The sequence below is a fragment of the Thermoascus crustaceus genome (assembly GCF_041956765.1).
Source record: "Thermoascus crustaceus strain CBS 181.67 unplaced genomic scaffold VTN00scaffold_1, whole genome shotgun sequence".
Lineage (NCBI taxonomy): Eukaryota > Fungi > Ascomycota > Eurotiomycetes > Eurotiales > Thermoascaceae > Thermoascus > Thermoascus crustaceus.
Window position 1 is genome coordinate 4,226,177 of NW_027192527.1, and position 13,761 is coordinate 4,239,937.

The window sequence follows — 13,761 nt, forward strand, 5'->3', positions numbered from 1 at the left end:
CAATCGTACATACCTAATCTTATTACCTATTCTTATCCTTCTATCCAATCGACGCCTGTTGGAATCGTTTTACGGTTGGTGTACATGTACATGTGCGTTTTGGCACCAATCTAGGTAGGTACTTAGTCTACCTACGAGGAGGTAGGAGGTTACCCAAGTGGTCCAGTTCCTAGTCCAGTCCAGTGTAGGTGCACCTAGGTTAGGTAGGTAGCTACCTGAGTTTGGAAGCCCAAGTGTAGTAGCAGTAGTAGAAGAAGTTTTCCAGGTCAATGGCATACAGGAGTAACTGTACTGTACTGTACAAGGGGGTATAATAATAGGGCTATAGGCGAGAGCCTAGTACTAAGTTAAGAAAGAGCAAAAAGGTTTTCTTTCCCTTGCTTTAATTAGGTGAAGCATCTGATCTGATCAAGCTTAATATGTCCAGTGCTTTTTTTTTACCTTGAGTATATATATCCTGTAAGTACCGGAAATATACAGTACATAGGTATATGACACAACGAATCCAATCAAACAAGCGGTTTTTTTTTGCAATTATGCGCTTCTCTCTATCTCTGCAGGTGCGTTAAGCTACGCATTTTGGATATTCCTCTTTCTTAGCCCGGAAACAGAAACTGGGACCTGGATCCTTCACTTCTCTCTGCCCAGGCCGGGCCTTGGGAGATTGTGCAGCTTTGGGGCATTCAAATTGGCACTTATAGACTTGTCCCTCTCTCTCATTCCCCCCCCCCCCCCCCTCCCATTTCTTCTTTTCATGGAAGAGAAGAGAGTAAGAAAGACAGAGACAACGACAATGGCAATAGCACATGCTATGAGTACCTAGTACAGACAGTACCGAGGGCATGTGAGAGTGGGACAAGATCCATCCAATTTAGTTAAAGTTGAGCCTGCTAGGGCAGACGATCCACTCTAACTCTTCAGGTCAGGCCAGGTTAGGCTTAGGCCAAGATAGGTTTCCTACTGAGATAGGTATGTCCAGGATAGCACTATCCGTCCTCTGTCATTAAGATGCTTTGCTCAGTCCGAAGACTAGATCCACAATGGTGCTACCTTAGGTACCTGGTAGCACCTGGAGGTGGAAAACTAGGCTAGGCCTAAATTTTTTTTTCTTGTCTTCTTCTGTTTGGCCCCTCAGGGGCACTGTCTCAATTTCCAAGACAGGAAACTTCAAAGACAGTCACAGATGGATAGACTGCATGGGCATGGCCATGATACTGTAGGTTCGTGAGAAGACAAGAAGTGGTCAAGAATTTGGTATTGTAATCTCTTTATCCTCGTCTCATTGTCTTCCTTTTGTTTCATCCACAGTTATGGGCGAAGCGCTGCGACTCATGCCCACAGCGTTGGAATAGGTTAGATACCTACGGTTGTTGTTGAAATAAAGAAAATAACCAAACCCTCCGTTCATACCTAGCTGCAGATCAAAAGCCTTGAGAGATCGATCCACCATGAGTCAGGTCACATTGGGTTGAGTCGGATCTGAACGGAGCGGATGCGACGCAACGGGATGTAACATGGCCCAACTGAATGCAGCATAGCACGATACAACGCAATGCAGGTATGGATATCAGGGAAAAAACAATTTTTTCCCTTCCACTGCAATCTCTCCTCCACTCCGAGACGTCCAAATCGACGAAAGATGCAGAGGTCAGTTAACTAGTCCATACAGCGCAGGTAGGGAATAGGACTTGAGCTATCCATGCGGAGTTCTCCGAGAGGCCCATCACAATTTTAGTCGACCTCACAGATAAAGTTAAGTCAGGTCAACTTAGAGGGTTGAATCTCGACTAGGATCACCATCCACTAGGGTCGCTGCGGTTAGCGCAGGTGTCACCTTTCTTATTACTCAATGCCTATAATCTCGTTCGAGGGTTGACTGGTGATCGACGAGAACGGCCGAGTTCATCCAGCAGCGACATCTGTCGTCTCGTATGGATAGTGGATCGCACCGCAGACCCACACGCTCCATTCAAACTCGACTCGATCCTGCTTTCGGTCTTCTTCCCTTCTCCACCGTGGCTGCAACATCGCACGCACCTTTACTTGCTCTGTATGTCTATAGAGCGCGACGTGTCCAAGAGAAATACCAAAGGATGATGAAGAAAAGAAAAGTTGAAAAGGACCGAAAAGATCAGTAGTCGCTGCACTCTCTTTTCTCCGAAGAGTCGAAGTCGGAGATTTGCCCTCTAGGACTTGTCAGCATGCAATAAGCTGTGCACTAATGCACGCTAAAATACTAGGCGTGCATGCATCATGCCATCCATGCGTCGCGACGATCGCGCGCCGGTAAGCCAACGGGCGATCGACAGATCGACGATCTGCCCACCACTTGCATGCCTCCCCAGTACAGAGTGCTCCGCATGGAGAGTTGAACTCGAGGTGTCAGTCTAGATCTAGTACGAGTCTGACTGATAGCTTCCGCTGTCTTCCTACCGTATTCCTACCTTTCCGTTCTGCATGTCTCCATCTGCATGTCTCCATAAACTAACGAGACAAGCCCACCTCGCGCCTTGATTTGCTTGGGTGGTGCATTCTGCACGATTCCCGTTTCCGGGCAGGAGTTGGTGTGGTTGTGGTGGTTCCCCTCTTTGCAAGAGGCCAGTTCGCGCGTGCTTTTAGCGAGTCGCTAAGTGAAAGGATGGACACCCGTCTTTCTAGAGTATGTGAGCACTTAAATATCTTGTCCAGAGTTAAGCCAAAATGATATTGAAGTCTACGACCGATACATCAACAGTAGATTGCAGATACAAGAAAGCGAGGCCGTGTCTCGTTCCAAAAGTAGAAATTAAAGACGCCAGCGGAGTATTTATAAACATCAGAAGGTGATGTGGCCATCCGATCCACGGGATCTTCGATTAAACAACAGCACGAAAGCAAGTACACAGTGCGGCTAAGCAACAGTGCAGAGAGTAGTGGGTATTTCCACAAGGTTGGCTCTGAAGAGAGACTCAGTGCTTGGAAACGCTCATGAACGTGATTACAGGAGCAAGATTCAATACAAAACATAGGAACGGAAAAAAGCATAGCATAAGAATGAAGAACAGGATGTTTGTCGAGAGTTCCAGCTCCGGCTGCAAGACTTTAGGCGACTGTCGCAAAATCCAGGTCGAAGGAGACCCAGTCGTCAAATGCAGACGTATCCAGCGGGTCCTGGAAAGTGGAGTTATTCCCCAGACCAAAGGCAAAATGGGTGAACTCGTCGAAATCAGGGTCGAAATCATTGGTCGACACCATGAAGCCTTGCTTTACACCAGAATCTGGTTCTGCTGGTGTATTATCAGCCTTGGTGCAGGGACTGGCGGGTGACTTGTTGGAGGTGCTCGGTGACGGGCACAGCTCCGGAGTCTGCCATGTCTCCGTGAAGATATCTTGCTCGGGTATGCTCGGGAGAAATTCCGAAGGAACACCAGTTTCCTGGGAGGCCAGAAGAGAAGGTTCAGACTGAGCGCGGGTACCCTTCGCGGCTTCCTCCGCCGTCGTAACCGGGGACAGAGGCTGCTGCGGAAGCTCGGGAGCGGAAGCCAGTCTGGCCCGGTATGCCTGGCCCTGTGACGCTGCCTGCCCGGACAGTTGAGCCTGCTGGAGGATTCTCCATCGCCAGGCCTCAACAGACTGCATGGAGATCTGCGGAGCGCCCTGGTAGCTCTGCTGGGGATGCTGCATCTGCGGCTGCCATGTTGGACTTGGCTGGGCCACGTATTGAGGGATCTGCACTCGCGGCGACGGAAGACCCTGCGAGTAGGCTCCCGGAGTCTGCATATAGGAGCTGCCGGGTGTCTGGACGTACGGAGTCTTTGGGCTCTCTGAGTACGTCATCCCGGGAGTGGAGATACATCCTGGGCTGGTTAGAATCGAGTTGGCCAGAGACCCAGTACGGCTGCCCTCTGAGAAGGAGGCACGAGCGGTAGGGAGATCCAGGCGCATCTTCGTCACACCGCCCGTAGAGGCACGATGAGGCGGAGGTGCTGGACGTTGTTGTCTCGTGCTGTTAGCGCCTGCGGCAAAGGCAGCCAGGAGCTGGCGCTGGAACTGTTCCTCGATTTGCATGTTCTGCGCCTGAAGCATGCGGAGACGCTTCTCCTGATAGCGCTCGTCCACCTCTTCGTACATGGCCTCCTTCTCCACGATTTCTTTGGTGATGTTGAGGGCCTTGCCGGTGCGTTTCTTGTGCAGCATGGATGCACGGTTGGCAGACTCCAGACGGGCGTCTAAGCTCCTGTCTTTCCGTCGGGATGCTGCGACGAAAGCTCTGTGGCAAGTCAGATGCCATTCCTTGAAAGGACGAGACAGAGCATGGTCAGTAGGAGATGCGTACCTTTCCTGGTTCTCTTCCCGCGACCTAGGGATGGGGGTGATATCCACGTCGATATCTTTGGAGAGAGAGGCCATCGTGCCGGAGAGGGAACGTATGGTCTGGTCACTGGAGCACGAATGGTGTAGAGCAGATGATAGAGAGACGACAAGATCCTAAGATGGAGGAGCGAAAGGCTGTTCGATCTGGCCAGTAGAGCCAGGAAGGAGAAGACAGAAATATGTATGTATGTATATAGATGGAGATAAGAACAGAGAATGAGAATGGAAATATGATGATGATGATGATGGAAATGATACCTGAACAGGGATGCTGGTGAGAGCCAGACAGGAGGGCGAGCGCGAGGTTCAAATACTCAGTGCTGGCGCCGGGGCAGAGGAAGCATGGTGGTCGAGACCTGGTATAAGGCGGGGCAAAAGTGGTCGAGGGCAGAGGGCGGGGACAGGCAGCTGTCAGATCCAGAACCCTGCAGCGCTGCTCCAGGTGCCCAGCGACTTTCCCAGTTGGGCCCGTATCAACGCGCGCTCCTCCCAAGCGCACCAGAGATGGCCCGCTGCGGCGAAAGTATCCATTGCGCGCGACCCGCGGGACTGGCTGCTCCTCGTCTGGCCGTCCTCCCCGGAGTGAGCTAGGTGGCTGGGAGCATGAGAGCACGAGGGCTGCTGGCAAGAGAGGAGACATCCAGGAGAATAAACTACCTAAGATAGGATATATGTAGATGCCCGAGATATGCGGCTACATCGATCTTCACAGGACACAAAAAGAGATCAGGCTCTAGAAGCCATGCTACAGGTAGGATGCCCACGAGCGCAGATCATCCGTGACATGCCTGTCAGAGTGGTCTGCCTGACAGCTGCAAATGTAACCAGGGTCCGCTCTGCTCTCTGCTCGCAGCAGTGTGTCGCTGCACAGTGCATAAAGTTACAAACGGCGTGGAGAGCTGGCTGACACCTGGGCGCCTTGACACCTTGCGCGCCAGGGTTGGATGTCCGGATCGGCGCCTGGATGGAGCCGGCCTTATCCAGTGGCGCTTTCCCCAGGCGACGCTAGGACCCGCTCGAGGCGATCCGGCAGAGCTTGGCAGAACCTTATCCGCAGCCCGACCCATGGGCCGTTGGTCGCCCGGACCAGGCAGCGCGCCGGATCAGGCAAGGAGCTTGGGCGGGTCCCGGCGTTCGCCTGAGATGGCACTCTGCCAGATGCGTACGATCTGCTTGTGCTACCTAACCTGACATCCCGATCATTTCATGCACTGTTCTGTGCGACGTCGACGCTCCTGGTACCTGCAGCCCGATATGCAGCCCGATGCAGCCCAGAAAACGTGTGCTGCACAAGCAGAAGCCCGCCTTGGCAGGGTCTGTCCTGAAGACGCACGAGACAGTACGACAAAAAGGGCTATATACACCTAGCTCTCGGGCCCGTCCAGATGGACCCGAACTACTAGTAGCTACACTATCTCTACCTCCATCGTGTGCTCCATACTCGGCCGTCCATTGGTCGCCCGTGATCTCCAAGCTTCCCGGGACAGCAAAGGCTCGCAACCCACGGTCAACGAGCGGGATGCGGGTTTGCCACCTGGTGCACGCGCCTGGACCGCTCGGTAATCGCCGTCACCTGAGGCGCCTAGCTTACCCCGGCGCCCAGACGTGGAGAGAGTCTCTGTCCTCTGGAGCCATGGACACAAGTCGACCTCGGCAGGAGCCCTACGGCCTGCCTGATCAGGAAGCCTTCAGGACCGTACAGACCTTTCCCGATTCGGCGCGGTTGTGGCTTGCGCCCTCTGACGCCACTCCGCGGAGATGGCGTCGTGATCGATCGGCCCAGACGCCCAGCCGAGACCCGATCAGGAAGGTCTGCAGGCCAGTCGATCGCTCCTCCAACACCGTCGGAAAGGGCCGACCAGGGCCATCTTTGCCCTCCTCTCCCCATCCCTTGGCGCTCTGCCTTATCCACGTTACCTTCCCCGGAACCCTTCTTCCCGGGCCTGTCTGTTTTTGCTGTTCGTCTGACCTAGTGGAATTCTCTCAACAGCAGACCAATCGCTTGATGGCCTATCTCTCCGGGTAAAAGGGACTTCTGGGAAACACATGTGATTGTGGAAGTTGCTCATACCATGGGATGTCAACTTAGTCGGTGCACACGGTTCGCGGTGGTCTCGGTTCAAAACGGACATACAGGTCTCGCTGGCTGGAACAACAAGGGCTAACAGACACAAGCACAAAGTAAAACTATGCTCAACCAAAATGGGCAGGACAAGATTATGGACAATCAGCTTCCATGAACCGGCTAGGGTCTCATGAAATCCCCAATGGCGGCACCATCCCCTGCTCTTCCTTCGCCTCCGCCCCAACCCTGTAGGAAACCCTGAAGCGTATCTTCACCGAGTTCCCCTTACCTGCGTCGATCCCGTCCAGTAGCATCTCCTGCTGCACCCCGTTCTGCTGCAGCGGTCCGATGTCCCGTCCCGACTGCGGCCGGAGCTGCAGCGTGTAAGACTGTATCGAGGTTAGCTCTCCGCGTTTCACAAATCGTTACGATTAAGATGAATAAGAATCAAAGTCAAGAAAAAAGTTACTGAACTAACCTTCTCCACGGCCACCTGGAAGTGCAGCTCCGATAAGGGTAGGCTTGTGCTGTTCGAGAACAAGGCTACCACATGGATCTGCCGTGCATTCCCGGGATGTCTCCGCGCGACAAAATCAATCCTCAGAGACGAGTTCAAAACCTGCACTTTGTTCGTGCTGGGGAGCGTGTTCTCCGGCAGCGACGAGGTAAATGTCCAGTCATCATCGTTGTTCGCCGCCGCTGGTTGCTGGCTTTGCGCTTGCGATGACGCAAGGCCACCCAGGTCAAGCAGAGAAGACGGACGTTGACCACTCTGGGCCGGTGGTGCAAAAGGGGATGACACCCTGGGGCTGGCCGACACCAGAGAAGCAAACGGATCTGCTGGCGGTGGTGTTGGTGTTGCGGCTTGCTGCTGTTGCGAAAGAGAAGGTACAGGAGTGGTGGTTTGTGAAGAAGCGCGAGACGAGCTCAGGGAAGACAGAATATCGTAGTTTGGCTTGACAGCTGCTGGTTGCTGCTGGATAGGGGGGGTTGGAGATGAAGATGGTGGCATGGAGGTGTCTGTCAACCAGATCAGTGATTTTGATCTCAGATGTCTTGCAAGTCAGATACTTACTGAATCCCAGCGACACACTGCCAGAGGGTGCCTGGGGCTGGTCTTGAAACGAAAGCCCCAGAAGATCATTCTCCAATGAGCTTGTGCCTTGAGGAGCAGGAGCAGGAGCAGAAGCAGAAGCGTTGCCATTGGAACTCGGCTCAGGATCGAAATCGATGAGAGAAAGCTCGTTGTTCGCAGTCTTCGAGACACCGGTACTGGTTCCAAGCGTGCCCTTGGGGATCCTGGAAGCCCCGTCGAAGTCGCCTTTCTTCACCAACTTATATCGTTCAATGGTCCGGTGTATGCTGTCGTTGATCTCTAGGAGCTTGCGAACGGCCTCCGCATCATCTGATTCTTCCTCGCACATCTTCTGGATTTTTGGATGGGCACTTTGGAGAGCATTTGCAAGTTCCTTGAACGCCGTCAGTCCCGCACGAGATGCGGAGGATGGCATGTGGACGACTACCCACCTCAAATACATCGCCTTCAGCGATCTTGTCTCCAGGTTTAATACTTTGAAGCATTTCCTCGAGAATTTTGGCCTTTTGCTGAACCTTAGCAACCTCTTCCGCAGCCTTCGCCCGGTAGTCGGTTTTATGCCTGGTGTCGTATCCGGCCATAATCTTCATCAACCTATTCGCTTCCTGCAAATCTTCGGGGCCGCCTCTTCGGATAAGCTCCTGCAGCTTGGCTGATTGAGCAGCTCTCTCTTCTTCCTCCATCTCCTCTGCAGATCGAAGATTCTAGGCAGGGTCAGTCTGGTCCTACTCCACGGACAGTGGACACGTACGTCACTCGGATTCAGCACCGCCGCATCCTCATGGCGAATCTCCGGGAATGTGTAACCCTTGTAGAGAAGAAGGCGGTGCATATCCCGAATAAAGCCCAGGTCTTCCTTGTATCGAGATGTCTGGCATATCGTCTGCCGCCACTCCTCGATCGACTCCAGAATTCGATGTTGCACCCTCGAGGGCCGTAGAGGCGGCCTCTCGGGAAACCTCCGTACTAGCTCATTGAGAAATTCCTTTGTGCTGATCTGAAGATGGAACGGGTATCCGCAGTTCTTGACGCATATGTCGAGGAGCTGTATCCAGCATTAGCACGGTACAGCTGTCCTAGGCTGAACCCGACACTCACCGCTAATGCGAGCAGCGACACGTTCTGATTGCGCGAATTTATGAGGTGGACTATCGTGATTGCAGCTTCGCGGGGGCTTTCGACTGTTGTTAGAGACCAGCCCTGAAGAGGACACATGCGACTTACGCATTGCCTTTCTTGGAGTTTATCAGGTCCGCGACTTCAAGGTTCAGCGCGAGATTGGGCTCGTAGTTCTGGGGATCGCAAGCATTATCTGCCAGTAGTTGTTAGTCTCCAATCCACCTAGATTCCACGAGCGCAATGTGGACACCCACGTATAGCTCGCTGAAGAGGCGTTAGGCCAGGATCAGCGTAGGCACCGAACCGGTCCCTAGCTGCCATGCGTGCTGATGTAGCCTCCAGGATGACGAAAGGACGCGCGGGTGCAAGCGGAAAACGTCAGCGATGATCGCAGCACAGGGCAATAGCTGCGCTTGGGCGAGCAACTGGTGTGTTTATGTGCCTTTGGACCTGCTGATGGAGAACTCGGTTTGGAGATGACGGACTTTGGGTAGCCGGAGAGCTAACCTACACGTGCGGCGATTAACATGGCGCGCGGGCCTCGATAAGTGAAACTCCGTCTTTTCTGACGGTCGTCCCTCACTTCAACGCCAAAGACCTGCGCTCCGTCCAAGAGTGCCCTTTTTCTTTTTTTTTTTTCCCTCTTCTTTCCAGCCAAGTATTTATATTTTGCGTGACTTCTCGAAATGGTTCGACACAAGAAGGACAATTTCTCCTCTCGAGGCAAGAAGTTCCATTCTGCACCCCGCCCACGCCCAATACCCCGCGATGGCGACGAGACAGGCGACTCGAATAGACCGCCCTTTAAAGCAGCCTGCTGGGACCTCGGCCACTGCGACCCGAAAAGATGCTCAGGCAAGAGATTGATGCACTTTGGCTTGATGCGAGAGCTTCAAATTGGTCACAAGTACCCTGGGGTCGTCATATCGTAAGATTTTTGTGCATTGCCTTCCTTTTCCTTTTTATTGGCGGCGACAGTCCTGTTGCTGATTAATTTTCCTCTCCCAAGTCCTAATGCAAAGAGAATCCTCTCTCCGGCTGACAAAGACCTCCTCGAACAATACGGAGCTGCAGTTGTGGAATGCTCCTGGGTCAGGGTAAAAGAGGTCCCCTGGTCTCGGATTGGTGGCAAGTGTGAAAGACTACGTATGTAACTTGAGACTGCTTTCTATTACAGTCTCTTCCTGACCTTCTTTAGTACCCTACCTTGTTGCTGCGAACTCGGTAAACTACGGACGTCCATGGCGGCTCAACTGCGTCGAAGCACTGGCGGCATGCTTCTACATCTGCGGACACGAGGACTGGGCAGAAGAGGTGCTGAAGCACTTCTCTTATGGCCACGCATTCCTTGACATTAATTCGAAATTGCTGAAACGCTACGCTGCGTGCTCCAACGAGGAGGAGGTCAAGAAAGCCGAGGAAGACTGGCTGGCGAAAATCGAGCAGGAGTACGCTGACAGCCGAGCGGCGCGAGATGCGGAGGGTGCGGATGACATGTGGACGGTTGGCAATACAAACAGGATAGAGGTTCCTGACTCAGACGATGAAGAGGATGAAGACGGTGAGGAAAAGGAAGACGATAACGAAGAAGACGAAGTAGACAAGGACCCATTTGCCATATCGGACGATTCAGAGGACGAGGAACAAATGGCAGAGATCAGACGCAAGATCCTAAATTCCAAGCCGTTCCAGAATCCATCCGAACCCGAAAAACCGCAGCCGGAGAAGATCGAGCGACCACCAGAACAGCAGTTGCCTGTCGATTCCGACGCCGAGTCGGGAACGGGTGCAAGCGATGAAGACGACGAGGCCTTCGACAACATCATAAATGCTACTCCGGTGACCGATCGGACGGGGATCATTGCCAAGCAGCGACAGAAGGGCAAGGACACGTTCAGCGCGTCCTTTTCGCGGACTGTGTTGACAGCTCCGAAGAGGGGTTAGAAATGCTAACGTCGATTATGCTCCGCGAATTATTTTTCCCAATTCCTATGCTCCTATCCTGCTGGATCGATCCGGTTGGTCAATGGCTTGTTTAAGGCCAGAGAGGATTGCGGTCGTCGTTTCGAAAAACACCCGCTGGAGACCAGGCTCAAGAGGCTCCCCAACGTCATACTATCAGCGGTGGCCCACTTTGTGGGCACGAAACTGGTCACAGAGCCATGTTCTGGTAAATCCAGCAGTGGACGTCTGAGACCTTGGAGAAAAACTGTCATTTACATAAATGACAGTTAAAAAAGTAAAAGTATTCAGCAGGAAGAAAGGAGAGGCCGTTGTCTGTTCTGCCTATCAATGCCTTACATCTCTGTGCCTGCGAAGGAAAGAATTGGGAGAACCAGGGGCTGCGCTTCTGGTACTGCATATCAAGACAAGAACTGAACACACAGTCTCAGTTTATTTCAACAGTGCGCGGGAGTGATTAACTTCTATAGAGCTGTACTACATGATGCATTCCACAGTCGCATTAAGGGTAATGTCACAAATCTGGAAGCAGAAATAGTGGTCAAACGATTTAAATGAAATGATGACTGTATTCTACCCGGGTGCTAGAAAAACAATTTCCAAATAGGCAATATACTTAGCTAGGTAATTATCAAGAGATTCATCTTGGGTAACTATAAAATCAGAAATGCTGGATAATTAGGATGATGGGGCAGGTAATGAAATTAGCTGACATGGCCTTGTTGGTTGGGCCAGGGTCGTCGCGGAATCATTGGTTTATTCTATCATCGATTGAGTAGTAATCCATAGAGTTCTCCCTGGCTACATTGCACCAGCACTGGATCTTCCAGCGCTACCGACATACATGATGTGGAATGTGGCCTGGTTACTTTCTGCCTATACGTCGGATGTACTCTCGATGTACTCACTCCCCGCTCCATATGGAGTAGTGCTGTAGCGCTCTCTCACCCCGCACATATGGTAGATAGTACACTCGGGCGCACTACGGGACGAGCCTCTATGATTCTCTATTTCACACATACTTCAATGGAGGACCCCGTACTAGGTACTAGCTTCTAAGTATTGACGCAAGATTAACCGAGAATCAATCAAGCTGTAGTCTTTTTTTGAGGGTTCCCATCCCGGATGCACGCCTGAAGTTTGGACACGCGCCTGGACGGCTCGAGCAAGTTCCAAGGCGCAATACAATGTGATGTAAGAAGAACCATATTCCTCCCAGCTATCATCTAATATTATATTAGATTAAAAGTCCATCTTGTCAACTTTCTTGCCATATCAATATCTTCAACTGTGGATAGACAATTATATCCCGCACTAATTATTGGTAATTCGCCCTGCCGCTGCCTCTCTATACCCTCACTAACCCAGATAATAACGCTCTCTTATTATGACATGTCAAGAGAAAGCCAACCGGAACGCCGTTAGATGCGAGCAATAAATAGTCGAGATACCGTCAGAAGCATTATACATTATATTTATAACTTCTTCTCGCCGTGTGCCTCGATGTCCCGAAATTAGGTATGACACATGCTGGCAGATGATGGATTATCCCAGCCCAGAAGGAGGTAGAGTATAAAAATTAAAAGAATCGAAATGGAAAGGAAGATATACTCGAATACCGACGTTTTTCACGGAATCGACTCGTAGCTTGCCAGAGAGGACGATGTCGATGATCTGCTGAACGGCTGATGATCATCATGATCATTCCGATTATTTAAATAATGAGAGTGAGCCGACGTAAGATTCCTCCTGCCATGATCAGACGAGTGAGAGTGCTTTGAGCTGCACCGCGGGCAACATATCAATCGATGGGTCGGCCACGAGTGTGTGAACGAGTGGGCGGAGGTTCTATAGATCAGGGGATTGACGTCCATGTAATCTGGGAGAGGTCGTGTACTTGGACGGGACCTCCGGGCGGGATTCGTTGAGGAGGGTCGTGATATCCTAAGATCCTGGGGGAGCGAAAACGGAGGGTGTATGTCAGCGAAAATCATGATGGGTAAGCGAAGCACCGGACAGACAGGGCGCGTTAATTGCAAGTTGAGACAATGAAAGTGATAGATACAATTGTGGCTGATGTTGGATGGAGAGCAGAACCCCTGTTTATTAAATCTTGACTTCGTCGGAGAAGGGCAATCTCAAGGATATAGTCCCTCCAGGTAAGGGGGCTAAAAACACTGCTCAGACGCTGGAAGAAGGAAATTGAGGAAAGAGATCAAGGGATGTGCAAACAGTTGTCACTGTATGCCTTGTCTCATATCATTCTTGAAGACACGTGCAGGTTGACCTGTGTACGGCAAGAGGGGGTGCCCTAGGGATACCTCCTGGAAGGAACGTGATGATCGAACGGTGCCAAAGGAAAATAAGTGTATGTGAATCAAGGCACGCGTATTTCTTGTGGAAAAGGACATTGTATAGAGCAGAAATCCCTTTCGGGATCAAGAGATGCAAGGTGCCGTACAATAGTGGTGTTGGAAATCCTGCGTCACCCTTTAGAACACAGAACAGCATCATGGACACAGGATCGGTACAGTTGACCTCTTCAGGGATACCTCTGGTTTCAACTTCGAAGCACTGTTTGACATATCTTGCTTTTGCTCGCACCCGTCCCAGGGGTAATCGCTGGAAATAGAACACCTCGGGTCCAAGATCGCCGTCCTTGCCAGGGAGATCGGGAAACCTGTCCTCAACACAGTCAGCGGCCACACCAGACTTCGTCACATCTTTGACGAGCTGTTTCAGGTCACCGGCCAAAACGCGTACTCTCGCGCGTTATCAAGGGACACTGCGACTTATTCTACCAGGAGGCCAGATCTCCATCTGCGGGGATGATCGTCATCTGATCGCCGTCGCCGCAGGGCCCCCGTGCGCGGACTTCAGCCCTGGAAGCAGTGGGGGCTCATAATAATACTTATATTTCTTCAGCCTTAATGCATCGAGATGCTCTTTATTTTAAGGCCGATCAGTCTGCTGGCATCGCCAGGACTCCCAGCTGAGGGAGGCCGACTGATGCCTTAGGAAGATCACGAGCAGCATAGGGCTGACCTCGCACGGCTCTCTAGCCAGGGTCTTCCATGAACATGAACACCGCCGCCGAGGGAGCTGAACGCCCTAGTGCAGGGCCAAGAAGAGCTGTCGCTCTCCAGCGAAACTCAATCTGGTTGCA

At 52.0% G+C, this 13,761-nt stretch overlaps 5 protein-coding genes across 5 annotated transcripts; 3 read left to right on the forward strand and 2 right to left on the reverse strand.

The window, feature by feature from the left end:
• Positions 1–3,081: 3,081 nt before the first annotated feature.
• On the reverse strand, positions 3,082–4,389 carry VTN00DRAFT_1514 (uncharacterized protein; the record flags this gene model as incomplete). Its single annotated transcript, XM_069427630.1, has 2 exons — positions 3,082–4,249; positions 4,316–4,389. 2 exons carry the CDS (start codon positions 4,387–4,389, stop codon positions 3,082–3,084), a joined length of 1,242 nt encoding a protein of 413 aa, XP_069292216.1.
• Positions 4,390–4,621: 232 nt separating this feature from the next.
• VTN00DRAFT_1515 (uncharacterized protein) lies at positions 4,622–4,939 on the forward strand (the record flags this gene model as incomplete). The annotated part of the gene is made up of 1 exon (XM_069427631.1): positions 4,622–4,939. The coding sequence occupies one exon, from the start codon at positions 4,622–4,624 to the stop codon at positions 4,937–4,939; it is 318 nt and encodes a 105-aa protein (XP_069292217.1).
• Positions 4,940–5,095: 156 nt separating this feature from the next.
• VTN00DRAFT_1516 (uncharacterized protein) lies at positions 5,096–6,379 on the forward strand (the record flags this gene model as incomplete). Its single annotated transcript, XM_069427632.1, has 3 exons — positions 5,096–5,104; positions 5,182–5,515; positions 5,841–6,379. The coding sequence occupies 3 exons, from the start codon at positions 5,096–5,098 to the stop codon at positions 6,377–6,379; spliced, it is 882 nt and encodes a 293-aa protein (XP_069292218.1).
• A 227-nt stretch (positions 6,380–6,606) lies between these two features.
• Positions 6,607–8,954, reverse strand: VTN00DRAFT_1517 (uncharacterized protein; the record flags this gene model as incomplete). Its single annotated transcript, XM_069427633.1, has 8 exons — positions 6,607–6,807; positions 6,897–7,438; positions 7,494–7,887; positions 7,946–8,218; positions 8,266–8,559; positions 8,613–8,688; positions 8,739–8,826; positions 8,888–8,954. 8 exons carry the CDS (start codon positions 8,952–8,954, stop codon positions 6,607–6,609), a joined length of 1,935 nt encoding a protein of 644 aa, XP_069292219.1.
• A 365-nt stretch (positions 8,955–9,319) lies between these two features.
• On the forward strand, positions 9,320–10,577 carry VTN00DRAFT_1518 (uncharacterized protein; the record flags this gene model as incomplete). The annotated part of the gene is made up of 3 exons (XM_069427634.1): positions 9,320–9,561; positions 9,643–9,779; positions 9,832–10,577. 3 exons carry the CDS (start codon positions 9,320–9,322, stop codon positions 10,575–10,577), a joined length of 1,125 nt encoding a protein of 374 aa, XP_069292220.1.
• Between the last annotated feature and the right edge of the window lie 3,184 nt (positions 10,578–13,761).